Genomic DNA, 20575 nt, shown 5'->3' on the forward strand with positions numbered 1-20575 from the left:
TTAAAATATGCAACCTAATGTATTTTTCTACAAATAAGCCTTTACAATTTTACATGCACAAATTAATCTAAAGTGCTCTACTGATAATATTACTGTATCAGCCATTACAACAGCATCGACACAGATGCTGTATATACAACCTCACCAGTTATGCACCATTTTAAAAAATGTAACCAACGAGTCGTCTATTTGAAAGTGTATTTAGGCAACCAATCTAAAATTAACAGTTCAGACTGGTCTATAGCCTACACAATGCAGCAAAAACATACCCCTACAGCTATCCAACACCTGCCATAACTTCATTAGCATGCACCAGAAAATCCTAACGGTATTTTTCTTTCGGTATTTTTTTGCACAGCAACCTGGGGTGCACACTTAATTTCCCCCCCCATTTTCTACAATCTGTCATTAGCTTCTTTTATTTCTCCACCCTTCCTTGACAGGGGCTCTTTTTCGCTTGCCGATTATGTTATGGAATGCACTTCATTAAAATTTAGCTCCCCAATTCCAACCTGCAATGCGGTGGGAAACACAATGCGAGCGCCACGCTTCCTCCCTGCTTTTTGTGAAAAAGCCCTTTTGTTCTGCAGGCATCTGGACCAGATCGCCGCCTGTTTGTGCCTGATGACCACCCCCCACCCCCTCCCCCTTCACTGAGCACACCAGTCTCCAGCAGAGTGAAAAGGAGGTCTGTGTACCAGTGGGCCTTGTGTAAAGGCTGCTGGATGAATTAGAAAAAAAGTACCACGGCCACTAGCCATCTGTCCTTCTGGGCAAGATCTGACTGAACGTGCCTCCTCCCCACCCCCACCTCTCATCCCCTTAGCCTACATATAAATCTCAAGCGATTCCCCGACAATACACATATCTAGCTTGCTTTGCATATATTAAATGCAGTTAGGAAATGGTCTCACATCTAAAAATGCTCACACTTGCCTGAATCCTCAGAAATACAAGCCCAACTGAAAGATTAATCCTCCCTTTGTGAGCTCCAATCTGAAAGTCGTCTTGAATAATGATCCGTGGCTTTCGAGTGGAAATAAAAAAAAAGAAGAAAAAGCTGCAGGAATTGTAAATGTGTGGGGAGTAAAGGGGCTTACTTACAACAGAGAGGCTGCCATTCAACAAAACATTTTAAAAATGGAAAAGAGAGAGCGAGAGAGCTATTGGGAGGAGGGATGGAGGAGCACTGGCAGGAGCAGCTAACAGTGCAAAATGAAAATTTCAGCAGACTGTCTTTTATATGGCTGGTGACATTTCCAGAACAATGCCCATCTGTACTGGAGCTAGGAACATAAGAAATGCAAATTACATTGCAATACCCACTTTCTGAGGTGCCTTTAAATACAGGTCTTGGGAATAACAACATTAGCACCTGTTTGAGTCCAAATGAACAAAAAAAAAACACCACAACACACATGTTCATAATGAACACAGAGCTTGGTGCTATTTCAGTCAAAAGACGTAGCGGCCAGTGTGGAATTCATAAAAAGCTACACTGCAATGTCAATTTAAAAATTATATTCACATTCAACAATGACATGAGGATTTACTGTTTTAGTAGCAATGCAACCTTCTTGTTTCCCCCTCCCCCAACCTCTCTTAAAGTGAGATTCAAAATCAAATCCAAACCTTAGCCATTTAAATCACAGTCAGATTTACAGTATAAAAGCATTTGTATTTCAACCAATAATGCTTTCATTCTTGCAGTCTCTGTTAGGGTTTCTTAAAAAAAAAAAAAAAAAAAGCAGCTTTCTTTGAGAAATGTACACCATAATATAACTGTTAAAAAATGGAAAGGGTGATAAATTCACTGGTAACACACACACACAAACACAGCACTGATAATTCCCCCTTTGGCAGGAGAATAACCCTCTGTGTCAGTCTGTGCTCGTAAAAGACCTGGGCTGAGGGGTCTCTACAGAGCTGCTCTGACCATCAGTCCTTGTCTCTTCAGTTGTGTCGTTATTCTTTCTTTGGTACAGCCTTGGGGTTATGGAATGCCCTTATGGATTCCATTGTGTCATTATCAAGCCTCTCTGGGTTTAAAACTGCTGATCAGCGTCATCTGCGTTTGAGGTGAACTTGTTTTAGTTGTAATGAAATTTAAATATAAATACCTTTATCTTTTAATATATTTGTGTATTGTATGTATATGTGTGTACATGTGTGTTTTTATTGATATTACCTGGATGTTGAATAATTGTTGTATTGTTTATTATTGAGTATGGTCTACTTAGGTCTCTTTGTATTAGTGCTGCATTATTGACATGTACCTGTGCTGGCCCTGTAGGCACAAAGTGACTAAACTAAACTTAACTAAACTAAACTAAGCTAAGCTAAACTAAACTAAGCTAAGCCTCTTTTGGAGGCCCTTCAGCTCACGCTAACCTGGTAAGATGTCCCATCGTCCAGAAAACTTAGCAAATTCATGATGGAGAAAGCTATCTATATGATTATCAAATCAGCAACAAACTGGTCAGACTCACATTCCAACACACACAGTTCTGCAACACTGTTTTATACATAGACCTACTACATTAGATCAGGTCACATGAATTAAAAGTCTCGTCTTGTGACCTAGTACACTGAACTGAGCTGCAGTTGCAAAAAGCATTAGCATCCATCCAGTTCTTAAATGTCAATTTCACAGATTCCTGACTAACCAATCAGCTGATTGGGCCATGCAAGTTAACAAGTGGTTTTGACTTTTGGTTTTAAAAAAAAAATAAGATTCATAATTGATCAGTTCCCGTCCAGTAACAAAAGCTATAAATAAAATTAAAAAAAAACTTTATTTTTGAAAATCATGCACACATGATTTTATAATTCAACTGTATTCAGCTGTTCGCAATAAGATGGACTCGAATCACATCTCTTCCTTAAAATGTAGCTACCCAATTCTGACCTTCTCCTGAGAAACCTAACGAATTCATCAGCAAGCTTGAGCAAAGCCAGTTCTGTGATATCGATTGCTTCTTCAATAACCGCTCCAGGGATGTGAAAACATGGGGTTGTGTTAAGGTGCAGAGCACGTAGTGTTGAGTATCAAACCTCAGCACAGGGCCCCTACTACGCCTGTCTGATCTGAAGCTGCCTTGTGCCACCTGCTGCGCTCTCTATCCTCTGTCCACATAATGGCTTCCATCAGCCAGCTGTAACGACAGCACACAGGCACGTGACCAAATTTCTCCGTGGCTAAAGATGTGGCTTCCTGTCAAAATGAAACCCATTGATCACTTTCACAAGTTTAATCAATCAGCTTAAAACCCTTCAGAGGAGTCATTTTCATCATTCACTTCTGCAATGGATCCATACACTCGTTTAAAGGATAGCTTTTTTTGTCATGTTTTTTTAAATGAGACCAGAAGCAAAAGTCAGTGATGATTCAGTGTACAAATTAGATTATTTTTGCACACTCTACACTTTGCATATTAAGGGCTGATTCAAAGTCATTTTTTCAAATTGATTTGGAAAAAAAAGATGCTGTTTTACACATTACATGCCCCAGCACTGTTGAAAAAACATTAACACACTATGGTAGCTAGCCCCGGTGTGTAACGTATTTGAAACTTTATATTTACCCCAATTAGACAATCCTTAACAAAATGTCATATTTTGTAACTTTCGTACCACAATTTAAAGTCAATATGCTTGAGTTTCAAAGAATATTTAGCATAACATCAATAAATATGAAAAGAACAAAAACAAAATGACCACTAAGCAACCCATCTGTTATCAGCCTCTCTCCTACATACAAGGCATACATACCAAGTAGGTCACACCATGGCCGGAACTCGCACTACGTGAAATAACCTCTTAACACTAAACTAACGGTTCAGATGTAGCTTTTAATAGATCATGCATAATAAAAAGAAGAAAAAAAACTGTTTTTCCCCAGGGGGTTTCCATATCCCTGCAGTAAATCACAGTATCTCCTCGTAAAGGCAGTGGCCTTTTCATTAGGATCTTTCACTTTGGCCTGAGGCCAAATGTGTGGCAAGTGATTAAAGGTCACTTCCAGCTGAGACCCGCTCAGGGTCAAACAGAGCCAGGCGTTTTTAAGGCCTACCATAAACATACACACAGCAACACTTATTGAAAGTGAATTTGAAATAATCCATTAGCAGTGTCCTGTTAACGAAGGAGTAATTCACTCCTCATTCAACAGCATTAGTAAACGAGGGATTTGAAAGAAATTCTCTGAAATGTACAATTAATGAAATTGATGGCTTCTTTCTTTTTTTTTTTTAATCTCACACGAGCTCGGAATATCTTGTCCAGTGCAACCGAAGTAGCAGAATTGAGAAGCGTGCGTTTAAAATGGTATGATCTGGTGATATAACCAATGTCACACATATATAATAATCAATATTTTATGTCCCTTTGCCTAACGATTTAAAAGAAAGAACCATGGTCTGTTTTAAATCGCTTCCATCTCTCTCTCTCTCCATGCAAGATGCACTTGATCCGCAGACATGGTCAATTGCCTTGACCTTTTATGCATCCATGTTTACAACATAAATCACAAGGGAATTCTATTTTCAAAATGCAAGACATCATAATCCAACAGTTCTAGAGCTTGGTCAAGATCTCTAGATTTACCAGTCACATGCACTTCAGAAAATATTCATCTAAAGGACGCAGATGGGTTGGTTTCAGATCAGATTGTTGTTGGACAGCACTCTTCAAACATAATGTTGTTCCAAGTTAGGACAGAGGTTTACATTGTTATTATTATTATTATTACTATTTTTTTTTTTTAAACACTGTCTATTTTCTTTTTATTCTCCTAAACATGGCGTGTTGTGGAAATGATTATATTAAATATGTATTTTACATGTCTAAGTTCCCAATTTACCAGATAGAAACCAGATTGTCTCAATTCAGAGTAATTACTTTCCAGAGGGACTTTGAAGCACGGCACAAAACCACACTCTAAAATACAATACAAAGTGTGTGTTGACGTTTTTGGCAGTCTTGTCACCATGGGATTAAGATTACATACTTATATACTTTCTATTTGGGGCCCTTCTCTGAATAAAATGTTGACTGGTGTATATAAAAAGTAATGCTAACCTGCCAAACGGTATACTGCAATGATCATTTGATATAGATTTGTATTCATTTATCATTGCATGACTTATTTATGTACTAGGTTTTTTAATGAGTAGGACCGTTTGAATTCTTTTCCTGAACATACCTTCCTCCACACTTGCATAGTTCCTTGGCCAAGGTGTTACATTTAGTAAGCATTATGACATCATGGAAGTCGAATAGAATCTCAATTTAATCAACACAATGGTAACAGAATGAAACAGGGTTTTTCTTTTGATGGTCAGAAACAGAAGCAACTTAATTATACAGCTAAGTATGTTTTCAACAATAAGGGACTCAACAGTACATTTGCTATTTAAAACACTTCAGTCGGTTATATCATTACTATTTGTGTAAATACAGTGGTTTTAAGAACATTACACACACCCTGTGTATACAGAGCACCCTTGTATATTAGACTAGCAACTGGCTGTAACAAAGCCTTACAATGGAAGAGACAAGGTTCCCTACTGCTGCTACAGCATATAGAATACTCCAACCCTAAGAACTCGTATACAACACACAATGGCTATATTACATGTAGAAATTGTAAGAGTGTGCGCATTATACCACAAGAAATACAGTAGGTTTGGAACAATGATGGACTTCACCAAATGTAATTCAAATACCAAATGTAAAATGGGGATCAAACCTTTGAATTATTCTGTTGTTTGTCTGTTTAATTCAGGAATATAAACTCTGACTGATATTCACCTGAATACTAGATTCTGCCAGTAGCTCCAGAAACCGAGTACCTGGGAGACACTGAATCCACAATAAGGAGGAGAAAAAGACAGCAGCTGATAAAGGTGTGAGTACTTACAAGGCACAGCGTGGCGGTAAAGGTTATCTCTGATGGTTTGTTGCAGCTCGTGGTCTTGGGATGATTTCTGAAACCTCAGACTTAGATAATGCTTGAGATCCTTGTTGAGTCGGCTGCCTGGAAAACAAACACACAGAAGCAGCTTTGTTAAAACCTTACTCGAAGAAGTCATGAAATACTGACTGGTGGTAGAGGCGCAAACAACATAATGCAAGTTTACTAGTTTGGATGCTAGAGGAAACTATCTTCATGTTTGTTCCATGCAAAAAATATTAAAATATTAAAGTTTGACTCTTTAAGACTGTTTATGTGAACTGCATGGAGGAAGTTGCTCTGCCTAGAAAACAGTCTCTAGTATACCAAGCATAGATGGGAAAACATGGTCGAATTATACATGCAGGAAATACATTGGACTACATGCAGGGTAGAATAGATTTTCAGGTAATCATTTTAAGTCACGTTACTAGGAATATATATTTTAAAAATTGCATATGAATATCGTGGTCAAATCTGAGTGCTATTGTTTGCCTAACTATAGTAAAATAGCTACACTATGTAAGACCTTTCATAGAGATCCTCCTTGTTTATGGGAAAAGTAACAGGTGGTTGTCGGTTTAAATTCATAAAACTGACAAAAGGCAACTGTTCTTTAAAGACAGGTGTTCTCCTACAACAGGAGGTCTTGTCTTAACTTCAAATGGAACGCAACCCTATCCTTCTTGCACATATCAACAGGTCTACAACATAGTTTTACACTTGTTTACACTCACTTTGGAAAAGATTACAATCATATACATGGTGTGTTTGACTCATTTGTAAAGTAATAAATTACAGAACGTTGCTTCAAACTATCAATATCAATATTCAAGCACATTTTTTCTCCCATCTACCACAGGGACCCCATTGAAATTGAAACTCAGTTCATTATAACAGTTTACAAAATTCTCCATCTAACATTGCTGAATTTCAGAAAGACATGTTTCTAAATCAGCTGGATGACTTCTCAAGCAAAAGAAAATCCCATTTTAATAAAATGATATTCACGTTCTTGACCAGACATTGGTTTAAATATTAACATGCAGAATTGTAGTTGAAATAAATATAGACCTTGAAAGGAGCTGAATGTAAAAGTGGCCTTAATTTATTAACTTAAACTTTCATTCTTTTACCCTGGTCGATTATTCATTTAAATTACCCATTTAGTAATAATATGGCTTTTTGGAAGGTTTTATATTATATTATTCCTGATGCCCATTTTTCAGCCTTAGTAATACACCACCCACTCGATATATCGCGGGTGTCGGGGTCCAATACAAATCCTCTATATATCGAGGGCCGTGATATAGCGAGAGACCCATAGAAAAACAAATAGGCTAATAACAAATACTGTACAACCACTCCCTCGTTTTATCGTGGGCGTCAGGGTCCAATATAAATCCTCCACGCAAACCGCTTTTTCTCATTTTTCTTATAAAAGCAGCACACCGTTTTAATTAGTACTGTGGAGGGTAATTGCTTCTCATCAACTGAAGTCTCCAATTAATTTCATGAATCTTTCTCAAATGCACAAACCGCTGCATTGAAAGAATCCATTCCCAACATAGGAGGTTTGTTGCCAGGGAGCTGACGTCACTGCCCTGTGACTTTTGCTAGTGCAAGCAGATATTTAATTTGCTTTGTGTTATTGTGCAATGTGTCTGTATATATATTAACACTTTGTTTTCAATTGTTCTGTATATTTTAGTTTGTGATGTGCAGTACAAAATAAAACGAACAGTAATTATAAGTGAAATTGTCTATGTATAGTGCAGCTAAGGCATGCAGTTAAAATTGGGAGCCAACTCCAGGACTGCTATATATCCGAATCCACAGTACAGCGAGGGGCGACATAACGAAGGGTGGGTGTATCTATATATCTTTATACAGTAACCACTGTTACTGTAGATGTAATAATGCAGAAGAAACAGTGATACAATCATATTTTAGTTCTATCTTATAATTGAGTTTATGGAAGATGTAATAACATCCTTCAGACTTTTATTGCTTTTAAGTAAATTATGTGTTTTGAGAAGGAGGATAGTTGGAAAGATTGCTCCCGATGGAACACTGAGACATGAAATAAATACATTTCAGCCAAAGGTCAAAATCTGGGGCCTTGCCACGAGTGACCAGTCACATATTTCTGCAGTTTCCAATCCAAAACATAAAAAAAAAAACAATAATAAACAATACATATATATATTAAACCTAGAAATAATATAACCTGCCATGGAGATAGTTGCTCCACTCAGGAAGCTTTTTTATAACTTGGTGAACAAAATGTTATAAAAATGACATATGTTTAGTTATTATATTTTGAAACAAAGCTCCATTCTGAAAATATCTGAATTCTGTTTCGTCCACATTGATTGACAACTCTAATGCCTTTGCCCCATCTCACAAGAAACAAGCTTGTGAAACTAATTACAACCAGTGACAGATCCCAAAGCTAACCTTGGAGCTCATTTGACAATCACAGGAGAATATGAATCTGTTAGTTATAGTGATCCTATATACAACAGTGTTCTGTCAAGGATTGAAGAAGGGTAGGGTAGCGTTTGGGAGGGATGGCACAACTGTGCATCGGAAAGGTAAAAAAAGGGTTAATGTAAATAAGTAGCACACGTATTGTATAGATCAATTACTTTCATTCCCTGCGGATTTTGTTTTATGCTCTTTCCATCTGCTGCACTTTTGGGGGTGGGGTTGCAAGGGTGTTGACTAGTGAACTCTAGAGAGATATTCAGCAATTAGGGCACGCATAGGCCATATGCTGGTCACAACAATAAAACTGTGATTTACTGAAGTGAACTTTTCTGCATCTGCCAGCAGCTATTAACCAAAGGAAAACAATGGCCAGCCCCTTCAGGGTTTTAACCAACTTTATAAGCTGTATGCTCATCATATTACTGGTCCCACGTGTTTTTGACCTAAGATACAGACATGTAATGTCTAATGTTGGTATGCTTAATGATCACTATAGCAATAATGCTTTGAAAGAATCTCTCATCCCCCTAAATATACATCTTTTCTAGCCTTTGTATTAAAAATAGTTAGATACAAACACCCTATGAGAATGACAATAGTGTTTAAAAAAAATGTTCTGAAGAGAGATAATTGCAGATGTATTCTTCAGATTAGTTTTTTTGTAGAAAGCGGTACATGCACAAGGGGTGACATAGGCCTTTTGTTATATGGCCCCCCTCTTCATGAGGACTGTTCTAAAGAGCTGAATCCAATGTGTGCTGCATGCATATGATTCTTTCAGGTCATTTATTAAATTAAAGCCCATGGTGTCTGCAGACCCAGGGACCATAAATTAAAGCTAAATCGAAATCATTTCAATTGACCTCTGTCCCTCCTAGGCAAGGGAGTGGCAGTGAATTTCACCTGTGCTTCTGGAAATCTTTTCGATTATTTAGCTTTCATTCTTAACATATAGAAAAACCAGACAAAGTAAAATGGTTACTGTGTTGTTTGCCTTGTGTAATATCTAAGCCTTAAAATCAGCCTCTGTTCTGTTAATTAATTAATTAAAAACTCTTAAATGGACCTTTTTTTTTTCATCAGCTTCTGAATTTCCCTGTAAACATGCACATCTAATGTCCTATTTTCTTTACAGTGCAGCTGCTATGCATTTTATAGTGATTCACATCACATTACAGGATTCTATAAGTTGTCTTAACAGAATTACATCTTTCTTATTTATTTATCAACAGTTTTAAAATTACACAGGATTTGTAAACTGCTCTCTAAATGTGATTTTTTTTATTATTATTATTATTTGTTGTCTACCTTACGCTTTCTATTTTTTTTTTTTGTCTAAAAATTTCAGTTTGTTTTTCAGGTATTACTCACTGCACATAAACAACTCTTATCTGCTTACTAACATACAAATCTACCTCCTCCTTAATTGGCCCAACATCATTTGAGGCACATTAGTATGACGGTGCTTCTATAAATACAGACACAACAAAATGTCTAGTTCTCAGTTACATTTATATAAAAAAAGAAATCATTGATATGATCAATTACTTGGTTTTCAACAATCAATCAGGTTTGAATAAGAAAGCTATTGTTTCCAGATGGCACTCGCATTTAAAATGGACGAAAAAATAAATTGCATTGAACATCACTGCACAAGCGGGCTTTCAAAGGAAAGATAATAAATGTGGCACTAGACCAGCTCATATAACATGAATGAAAAACACGAGCACACAGCATTTGCCCCAGACTCCAAGGTACAGTATTACCCCTCTAGCAGGGAAAAAGCACTCAAGTTCCACTTTCTAGATCAAAACAAGTAATGGTTGATGAACAGGATTGCTTGTACTTCCATCAGCAACAGAAATGTCCTACACATTACACTGAATAAAGAAATGACCTTTACTCATAGGCAAAAACAACAGCGCATTTAAAGCTTACAGCTGAAAACTGTATAGCAGTTGAATTTGTATGGAAGTTTTGTTTGAATTTATCTTCAAAATGTAGGTATTTTCTTAAGCACACAGCCCACAGAACAAATGGATTTTAATGTTATTAATTAATCTGCAGTAAACCCAGATTAATTAATAACAGTAACCCTAACCCTAACCCTAAACCCTAACCCTAAACCAGAAAATCAAAAGGCTCAAGACTTGGGAGAATCATAGAAAGTAACCCATCAGTATACAGTAAACAGCAGAACATGAACGGTGGTGTCACAGAAATACCCTGTCCTAGAACCCCAGAGGGTATGTTCGGATGAATCACAATATATATGTTGTGACCTTTCAAAAATACCTTATAACAGTATTGAAAATGACCCTAGTAAAAGGCATGCACAGACACAGCAGGTCATACTTGGCTATTATCTGAGTGGGTTTAATGTAGAATTGCAAGCGTCAGCTGATCCAACTCCAATGACTAAATGTGTAATCACTGAAGTAGTATGAAACAACAACAACAACAACAACAACAACAACAACAACAACAACAACAGAGTTTATGGGCATACACACCATTTAGGATAAAGATAATGCTTGTTGTACATTTATTGAAGGTTCTGTTTTCCCGCTACAGCCCGCAACAGGCAGCAGCGGTTTGTACAATAACAGCATTGTGTTTGTGCGGATGCACTGGGGCACCCTATGAAGTGCTGTACAATCTTGGGCACCGGTTAGTGCTATTGAATGGCTTCTGGCAGATTGCCACCTTCATTACCTCATCACATGGGAGATAGACATTGATTGTGAAAGATACCCAGTGAGCTAGTCAAAGTGTTGTGTATTTTTGAATTTCTTTGCATTGTAAGCCAACTATTATACCCAACGTACATTTTATTTCACAAGGAAGTGCAATGAATGCATTCAATTTGTGAATAAGGAGGATATAAATCTTGTAATACCCAGACCTAACTAGTCTGGGGTTCCTATAGAGCACTATACCGTACTGTATGCTAATGGTCAGATTCACAGAGTCTTGTGTTGATAGCAAAAAACACCAATGAAATGATTACTGTAGATGCAGAACCTACTGTAGCTGTCTTATTTTTTGTAGTCTTTTGTGTATACCAAGTATAGAGAGTACAAATAAACAGTTAAAACATGTAGACTGTACATGAGCTTTGCATTCTTATTCAAAATGTTTTTGAAATAATGATGACGACTCGGGGAACTCTTTTGATTGCTACACTTAGTGAATGTAATGCTGATAGTTTGGATTACTTTTGACTGGTAATTACTATACTTCACTTGGCTCCTTGGCAACAGGAAGATATAAGCCAAGTGCTAGCATTGCATCAGAGGCCCTGTAGCTCATGTGATGTTCTTGTTTGTCCTTGCTGTACTGCTCTGAGCTATCAGCAGTACAGGAACTAGGTGGGAATTGCCTAGACACTCTGAGAATTGCCTTTCAAAGAACAATTTAAACCATGTTTTAAAACGCCACTACAGTACAGTAAATTTTGCTGTTAGGTCACAACAGTAGGTCAACTGAGAAGAATTTAATACAGGTCTGATATAAAAAGTAGAGCAAAAAGAATGAAAAAAAAGAACATATTCTGTTCAGGGTTTAAAGAATAATGCAGTACAAATGCAAATGCATTTATCCAGGTTGTGAATGATGGCCAGTACTAGAGTAGAGTAAAATATAGCATTTATCAAGAAGCATTAACACCTTTTTTTTACTGTGACCATTTTACTTTCAGTACTATTAACCACAATAGTGGTTGATTGTGAGAAATTGTATGAACTGAATGTTAATTTGGTATGGTTTGTTTTCTTTCAGTCTTATCTTCCAGTCTCTTTTTAAGTTGTATCTGAAGCACAAAAACAGTCACCTATTGAGATGAGATGAACAATGTTTATCTTAATGCACACATGACAGATTTAAGATTTGAATCCCATAAGGACTAGCTACAGCTGGCACTTGAAAAAGGCTCCACAGCTTAAAATAAAGGCAGAAAAAATTAAATAAAAACTGCTATTTTTAAACTCAGGCTCCCGAAGGACTACACCAATTTATGTCAAACAAGCAATCCACGAGTGAGCATGACTTATAGTAACTATGAAAAAGATTCATCAGGAAAGGTGACTAAAAATGATGTTGTTGTAACCTTCATAAATGAAAGTATGATAATTCCGTTACTTTGGAGAATTAGACACTGGTTGCCTGAAGCTAATTCTCTTGGCTTGGTTGTCAAGTATTTTAAAATGGTTTTCTTGGTCAGATAAAATTCATATATATATTTATATATAGGAGACAGAGCGAAAAAAAGAAAGGCGAGATGAAAGGAGTATCAGAAACAACATATAGTCAATAAAGTGTTTCAGCAACTTTGGATATCAAAACAGTGTTTGTAAACTTATTTTAACAATAAAAAACGATTAAAAAAAAAAAATCATTCTTTTCAGACCATCGCTTCTAAGGACTATACAAAAAAACCTAGATCAACATGTTTTCCTAGATAAAAAATTCTTTAAAGATTAGTAGAAAAAAATAAATAAATACGTTTTCTTAATTAAGATACTCGGCTTGGACGGCACATAATTAAAACAATGCACGCTCTTGTTTCGGAGGCATAGGCTGTGCAGATCCAAGTAACTTTCACAAAGATTGATTGTCCTGAATACTTGTAGATTGTGTATAAAAACGGCAGTTCATAATAGTGCCCTATTGCCAGGCAGTCTTCAAACCAAATTGGTCTTTTTGTTCTGAGGCGCAAAAATGTAATTAATTCTACAAAAATTATCATGTTTTCATCACTAAATATAAATGCTTGAAGAGAAATTAATTTGCCAGTTTTGGACTTAAAAGGTATGGCACCCTAGAAAAAAAAAAAAAAGTCTGAAAATGTTTAGCCTGATTGCAATGTTAGATTTCTTGTCTTATGGTATACATTTGAAATTCCTAAAATGTGTTGAAAGCTAGTATTAATTGAGATGCCAAATACATTTAGTGACTGCATGTACTTGCTCAGTTTGGAACAAGATTATATTTATGACCAAAAAGAACGTTGGAAAAATGGCAGCTCTCAAGGCTTAGTGCTGATGGTGTAATGAGAGGCATTGAAAATGAAACAGCTATGGCTTAAAAGGGGAATGATGAGACATGCTGTGTATTCCTAAGGTAAAGGTGAATGTGTAGGTACTTCAAAGCAACCGGAGACGCATTCAATTAAAAAGGAAGACACTGTTTATAGCCTGTGGTTTTGAGATTATCTGGCCCACACACATTATATTATAAATCACAGAAGTGCTATATTAATCTTGCTCTCTAGCACATTGTACATCAAGATCGCCCACCATCCCTAAATGTGCTTTTTCCATCCATCAAGTTTTCCTATAATGTACTTAACTGCATTTCCACTCACTCACTGTCCCAGATAACATCCCTTCGCTCCTGTCAGTCACACATCCTTTCGAGCCATGGCCTTTTTTCATAATGCAACCGTTACAAATTAAATTACATTTAAATGTGGACAATTTCAGCTCCTAACTAAGCAAATTGGGGTCTCCTGGCATTTTGAGATAATGTCGTTACACAACTCTCTGAAGACACCAATTAAATTTCTATACCTCATTAAGTTCCAGCACAAACAGAACATATGGAAAACACTGAGTAACCATGCTGCGTTTTGGTTTACAGGTATTTTAAGTTATGTATTGCACATTCATATCTGCAACAGAACTTCTACTAACTACAAATCAGACAAGCCATGGAACTGTTTAGACACAGTACCTCTGCAGATTACCTTGAAAACATAACATATGTTGAGAATACTAACTGCATAAAATCTGTGCAGCATTTAGGATTATACTATATAACTTAATTAATATTAATAAATGCAGGCTCCACACAGGTTGCAGGTAGATTGATTTTCATGTATAGGCAATACAAATGCTAAAAAGATTTTTTCTATAAACTATTTGTATTGGAATGCTTGCTTAGATCTATCCGATTAAGGTTCCAAACCTGAATAGTAATTAAAATGTATTTTTCTCAAGCACGGTTTAGCAGCTGAAGATACTGCAGTGCTGATAAAGAAGGCGTGAGGACCCACGAAAGAAATGTCAATTGCCAATATGCCAAGGTTGAATATTGTTAATGTTTACAATGCAATTACAGGGTAACGTGCAGTTTATTGTGACTATACTGTATCTAAACAGAACAGTTCTATAATTAAAAGGGGCCTGGCCCATTTTCTATGGTACTGTAATTAACTTGCTATCACAGTGTAGAAAGTGTTCTTTACAAATCTGAAAGACTGAAGCACAGTCAGGTGGTTGTTGCCTAGCAACCAGTTTATCGACAGCCATGGGCAAGGTCCTTGCTGGGGTTGCTGCTTACATTTAAAAAGTCTCTTTTCCAGGTCAAAATATGGCCCTCTATTTAAGGAGGAGAACATATTTCTCTCAATCAAATACAAAACACCAAATCACTCAGTGAAAAAAAAAAAAAAAGTTATACGCAAGAGGATGCTTTCGTTCTTGTATTGCTTTCTAATCCTATTACAGTGCCTGCAGCTCTGCTAATTTATATTATACCACCTTGTGCAAACATTTGTAATACATTTTCTAAAATGGGAAGAAGGAAGCTCAGGTGTCATAGTAAATCAACGAACAAGACATCAAATATTTAATATTTTCAAGGATTGCTGTTGTGCTTCTGAGATTACAAACCAAGCTCTGTGCTTGCATTCCCATCATGCACTTCTGCATTTTTACACACACAGCGGTAATAGAAAAAAAAAAAGGCCAAAGTCACTGAACTATAATGCAAAGTAGTTTTCAGAGAAATTCATTGCTTCCTGAATGAGGTCATTCTAATTAGATCCTGGTGTTATATAGCATTTAACATTTAGAGTGTGACTGGCTCATTAAAGGACTGCACACTACCAAACAGATGTAAAATAGCGGCGACAGGTTGAAGAAAAATAAGGTTAATTGTCAAGCAACTGTTGCATGCTATAGGAAATTATTTACATGCTAAATCCATGCTTCAGCAGGTTTGGGGTTTCGGCATCTACTGGTGGTATAAAACTAAACTTCCAAATCTGTTAGAATTATAATCATTATGCACAGTATCAGTATACCAAATGATGGCAATCTATATTAAATAATCCCTTAAATATTAAAAACACTATTATAGAAAGGATGTTTTGATATTAAAACCACCAGGGACAAGCAAATGCTGTGAAAATCCTGCTGCCGTTTGAAGCTAGCTTTAACACATTTGTATATTTAAAAGGAGAAATGTATACCACTTTCTCATTAAAGAAGGATGAATGAGATGTAATGACTCAAATACAAAACTGCATTAGTGATCCATCTACAGTAGAATGGATTTCCAAATAGGGTACTATTTTCCCATATACTAAACATCAAATGCATGAAACCCTAATTAATCTGTATTCTTTAACATTTCTAAAGATACAGTTTTAAAATGGTATAAATGAACCTGCAGAATGGATACACTTTTGAGCTTGTATTGTCACTGATATGTACTACGTAAATAGCTGTAATACAGGATTACACAAATAAACCAACGTGATATTATCAACACACGGGACACATTTTCTATTTATATATTACAGGGGTGTAAATTGGTCATCTAAAAAAAAAAAAAACAGGAAAAAAAACCACAATATCCCATAGGACACTTCAATCCGCAGTGTCACGGGGAAAATCGAATATCTGGAAAACCAAGCAACGCAATAGATGCGGATGCTGTGCTGAATATTTTTCTCTATAATTTCAAATTTGTCTTTCTTGGCTGCAGCTGGCTCCCAGATAATTTACTGCAGGTTTACAGACAGGTCTCAAAACCCATTAGAACCTCATCCATGTATCATGAAATGTGGTGTTGTTTCATTAAGGGAATTCAAGACCAAAGCACAGTACAATTACATCTCAATATTCCTGATATTACTGTGTTTAAGCTGATATGTGCAAACCCAAACTCAGGTGTCATTAAAATCCTTTAAGAGACCATTTGTATTCACTAACCAAGCTGTACACCACCAATTGCTAACTGCAAGACATCTCATCAAACGCTGCTCCTGTTATAAATACTGATTTAATGACAACTGCTCTACAATTCTGCAACACAAACGCTTTTCTCTAATGACCCAACTACTTTCTATCCAATTTTTTTTGGCAGCCACATTTGCAGAATGTGTGAGATGAGCAATAAACTTTTTTTTCTTAAAAAACATTTTTGCTTTATAGTTTTTTTTGTTTGTTTGTTTTATTCCTCCCTGTGGCTTAAATTTAATCAGGAACATATCAAGGTCGAAGCAACAAAATGGTATTGAATAGGTGGCAATGCAATTTCTCAAGGTTTTGCTGAGTTGGTATTTAGGACCTACATCTAACTTGTATCCGGAAAGTTAGATTTCCATAATTGTGGTAGAGAATGATATTGCCAAGTTTTATCACTGATCTATAAAGTCTGACCCTAAAGGGATTAATCCATCAATAGGATTTCCAATACAGCTCTCCACAGGAGACAACGTTTTCTAAGAACAAGGACATCCCTGTCCCATCTGTGTCACATGTTCAGCAGCATTATGATGCAGCACAGAGCAGATCTGACAAATGATTTAAATCTAAACCAGGTCAACTGAACAGTTGGCTGTCTCCAAAGAAATTCTGTTGCAAATGAATAATTAGTAAAAGAAAAAACACATTTCAGCTGGGCAGCCTCCCTATCCCCTCCCTCTGGAATATTTAATTTCAGCTTTCAACGGTGGTGTGTTTAAATTTAGAAATGTTGAAGATGATTTTCAGTATATATGCATGCAGCAGTCAGAAAGATCTAAGTAGACATTCAGTCTAGCTTTGAGTCATTACCATTTGCATAATGTTTAAGCCTGGGAAGAAATGTTTCATCTTGGGGGGGGGGATTAATAATCAGCATGCACCAGTTTATATGTCACTTGTCAATACGCACATCAAAAAGGTAACTAGAAGCCCAGCTCCAGCACAGATTACAGCTGTAATGCTCCATCTAACTGCAATGAAAATAATGAAGCACCAAGGCTCAAACACTCAAACAGTCAGTTATTCTAGCACTTGGCTGGCAGGCAAATTAAACCCAATTAAAAATAAAATAGAAAGAATGTACTGATAAGAACGAAACCTGTACACCACGATGAGTGTAGATATGTAGGAATCAATATAAGCAGAACACTCCCTTGGGGGAACGCAAGCGATTGTTACAGCTATACAGCAAAACAGGAAATGTAATGCTGGAAAAAAACACTCACACTGCTTACACATAAACAAACCTATTAGGGAAATTGTACGTTCAGCAAATTTAGTCTCGATTATATTGATTTCTCTTTTTAACTTTTACTATTTGTTACTGACTTGTTTTTGGTCACTTTTAATGTCTTTGTGTGTAATTGCCTTTCTCTAATTGACTAAGGGTTGTTTTGCCCTCACCAAGCGAGATACAACTGTAGAAATAATAGCTTTTTGGTGAAAGAATAGCTTTTGGTGAAAAGAAATAATACATTGAGATATAACATCTAGGCTTTCTATACGAGGGCCTCATACATATAAATGAACAGTTTCCCTCCCTGGCCAGTGTGCATGTGGGGTGACTGAGACAGATGGGGAGACAAATGAGAGGCAGACAGGAAGAGTGACAAAAGGAGAAAGTGACAGTAGGGGAGGAGTCAAACATACACTTCAGGGAGAGGTCACTTGCAGGCAGTTGGGCAAGGTAAACAAATTGGACAACAAGTTTAGTGCCTGATGAAGTGGCATGCACAACGTTAGAACAGAAACCAAGAAATTGTATTTTAGGGAAAACTAAAAACACCAACAGGCAGCTGTTAGGAAGAAACAAAACAAAACAAACAAAAAAAACACCAAATATAAAATTATAGGATAGTCCAGCACTGACCAGTCTGTATCCCAACAACATTTCAGTGATTTCTTTAAATGTAAAACAGAGATGTATTTGTATTAGTTCCTTCAATGGAAAACACCAGTAGTGCAAGGGTTAAACAGCATTATTAACACATTATAAATGTATTATGTGGTGTTCAATAAGACCTTCTTCAAACAGTGGGTAGCTTTATATAATCAGGATGTGCAATCACACTCCTTGATTCCGTCCCCTGAGAGTCTCAGACATATTTACAGCAAGCTAATGAAAATATATTTAAATTAATCCAAAATGACTTTCCTTCTACAGACACCAGGCACCTAAATCAATACTAAAACCTCCCTTAATATCTGTTTTAATTACACATTTACAGATTACCATCAATTTCTAAATCCAGTGTTTGAAACCAATAAACTATGAAAATGGACATGTAAGAAATTAATGTTTCTAAATATATCTAAATGTGTTTGCTGCATGCATTTAAAAATGTGGAACAAAGCTGAAAAACAACAATTGTACAAATGCTATATGAAATGTACATGGAATTGTCAATATATAGGTTTACTTTAAGCTTATTTCTTAGGGTTTCAATTCAAAACGTGGACCCTTATGCACTGATTGTGTCAGTCAGCCCAACACCATCAACGCCTTGAATTTCTTTTACAAAAACATCGCCTCCTAAAGACCCATCAGATTGCATTTGGGTATAATACTGTTCATTTCAAGGACCGTGTATGTGTGCTAAAAATTAAAAAGCACAATATCGAGGCAGGACTTCCTTCTGCTCCTGGGATTTCTATGATAAGAAAAGCTGTAAAACATTTGCTTCCCAGTGCTTGGCTGCTGTTTTCAATACCATGTGCTCATTCTATTGTAATTCAGTTTCTGTTTTAGCTCAATGCTGCCCTCTGCATCCTCATTCATTAGCAAAGCTTCCACCACAATAGCAGCACCGTCTCTATGGAAACCAAGGTTAGATACCACAGAGCCTCCCATCAGAGCCCTGTCTGCTGCCATCCACTGGGTACTTTAATAAGCAAATATTCACATGCGATTAGTTTATCTGTCATGTGGAGAATGAGGCAAGTGTTTAAGGCTATTCTCTTCAAAAAGGGAAGGAAATGAGGTTTCATGATAAATTGTAGCTACTGTATTTTACTTCTTGTCTATTACTGCTCTTTGTTTCTTTAAAATAAATGAATTTGACGCATACTTCCAACAGGACAGTTAACTATAATTGAAACGTATTACACTCTGCTTATCGTCATTAATAGACATTACAGACTGTCTTGAAGGGGGCTGGTGGGGGAGGGGGGTTGACGATTCAATTTATAAAAATCAGTAGCAGCTATCAGACCATCATGTTTGCTTCTTCAAACAGCCCACCCACTTTCACAGCTTTTTGACAATGCGTTCCATTAACTAAGTGTATTTGAACAGATGATGTCATTATTTGGTACTTTCCAGAAGTAATTGTACTTCTCCAATGTTGTACATGTAAGGTGTGGAACAATGGCACTAGATACACTGTAGACAGTGATGTTGCGGATAGGCACCATGCAACCTACCATGGCAATTCTAGCCAGTCTGCAAAAAGAAGTTACTATAGCAACAGAGAATTATTATTTTTAATATGGTTATAGTCTGATTATATATATATATATATATATATATATATATATATATATATATATTGCATATAGTAAGTAATAACTGTCAGTTTCAAATGAGTTTTACTTTTAAAAGAATGATGAAAGATCAGGTCTGAGTTTATAACCACAAAACTGAATTGTTTACAGCAAAGAGAGTGCTTGTATTGATCCCCCCGCTCCCACTCCCAAACAGTAACCCTACACCGATGATTCATTTAAAACTGCAAAGATCCAATAAAATGTGTGATTGATGGGCATGCCTCCTAGGAACAGCAGTGCAGCTCCTCTGCTTGGGATGCAATGGGGAGTGGTTTCAGTGCCTGAACTGGATATTAGTTTCTGGTAAGCACTTTATGAGAAGCTGCCATGTTATATGGATAACACAATGAATTGAATTGCTCCTGTTAAACTGTGAAACCTACAGCACACATTAGGAGAAACAGTGGGCTATGTTAAAATGGCAAGTATTGCGTCTACACTCCTTCCAAAGAAATCTGATGTATTTTAAAATTAACTGGAATTACAGAACATTCACTCAGGAAAATAATATTTAACTATCTGTACATTAGCAAGTTAAAATCATGAC

General features: G+C 36.5%; 1 protein-coding gene across 15 annotated transcripts in view; it reads right to left on the reverse strand.

Moving 5' to 3' along the window:
* The window catches only part of LOC117412042 (membrane-associated guanylate kinase, WW and PDZ domain-containing protein 1-like), a 129339-nt gene that overhangs the window by 56875 nt on the left and 51889 nt on the right, over positions 1 to 20575 (reverse strand). For all 15 annotated transcript variants that reach the window (XM_058988597.1, XM_058988610.1, XM_058988600.1 and 12 more), the window contains exon 2: positions 5921 to 6037. In XM_058988597.1, the coding sequence (XP_058844580.1) occupies positions 5921 to 6037 (117 nt within the window). The remainder of the gene's footprint in view (positions 1 to 5920; positions 6038 to 20575) is intronic.

This window comes from Acipenser ruthenus, chromosome 16 (genome assembly GCF_902713425.1).
Source record: "Acipenser ruthenus chromosome 16, fAciRut3.2 maternal haplotype, whole genome shotgun sequence".
NCBI lineage: Eukaryota > Metazoa > Chordata > Actinopteri > Acipenseriformes > Acipenseridae > Acipenser > Acipenser ruthenus.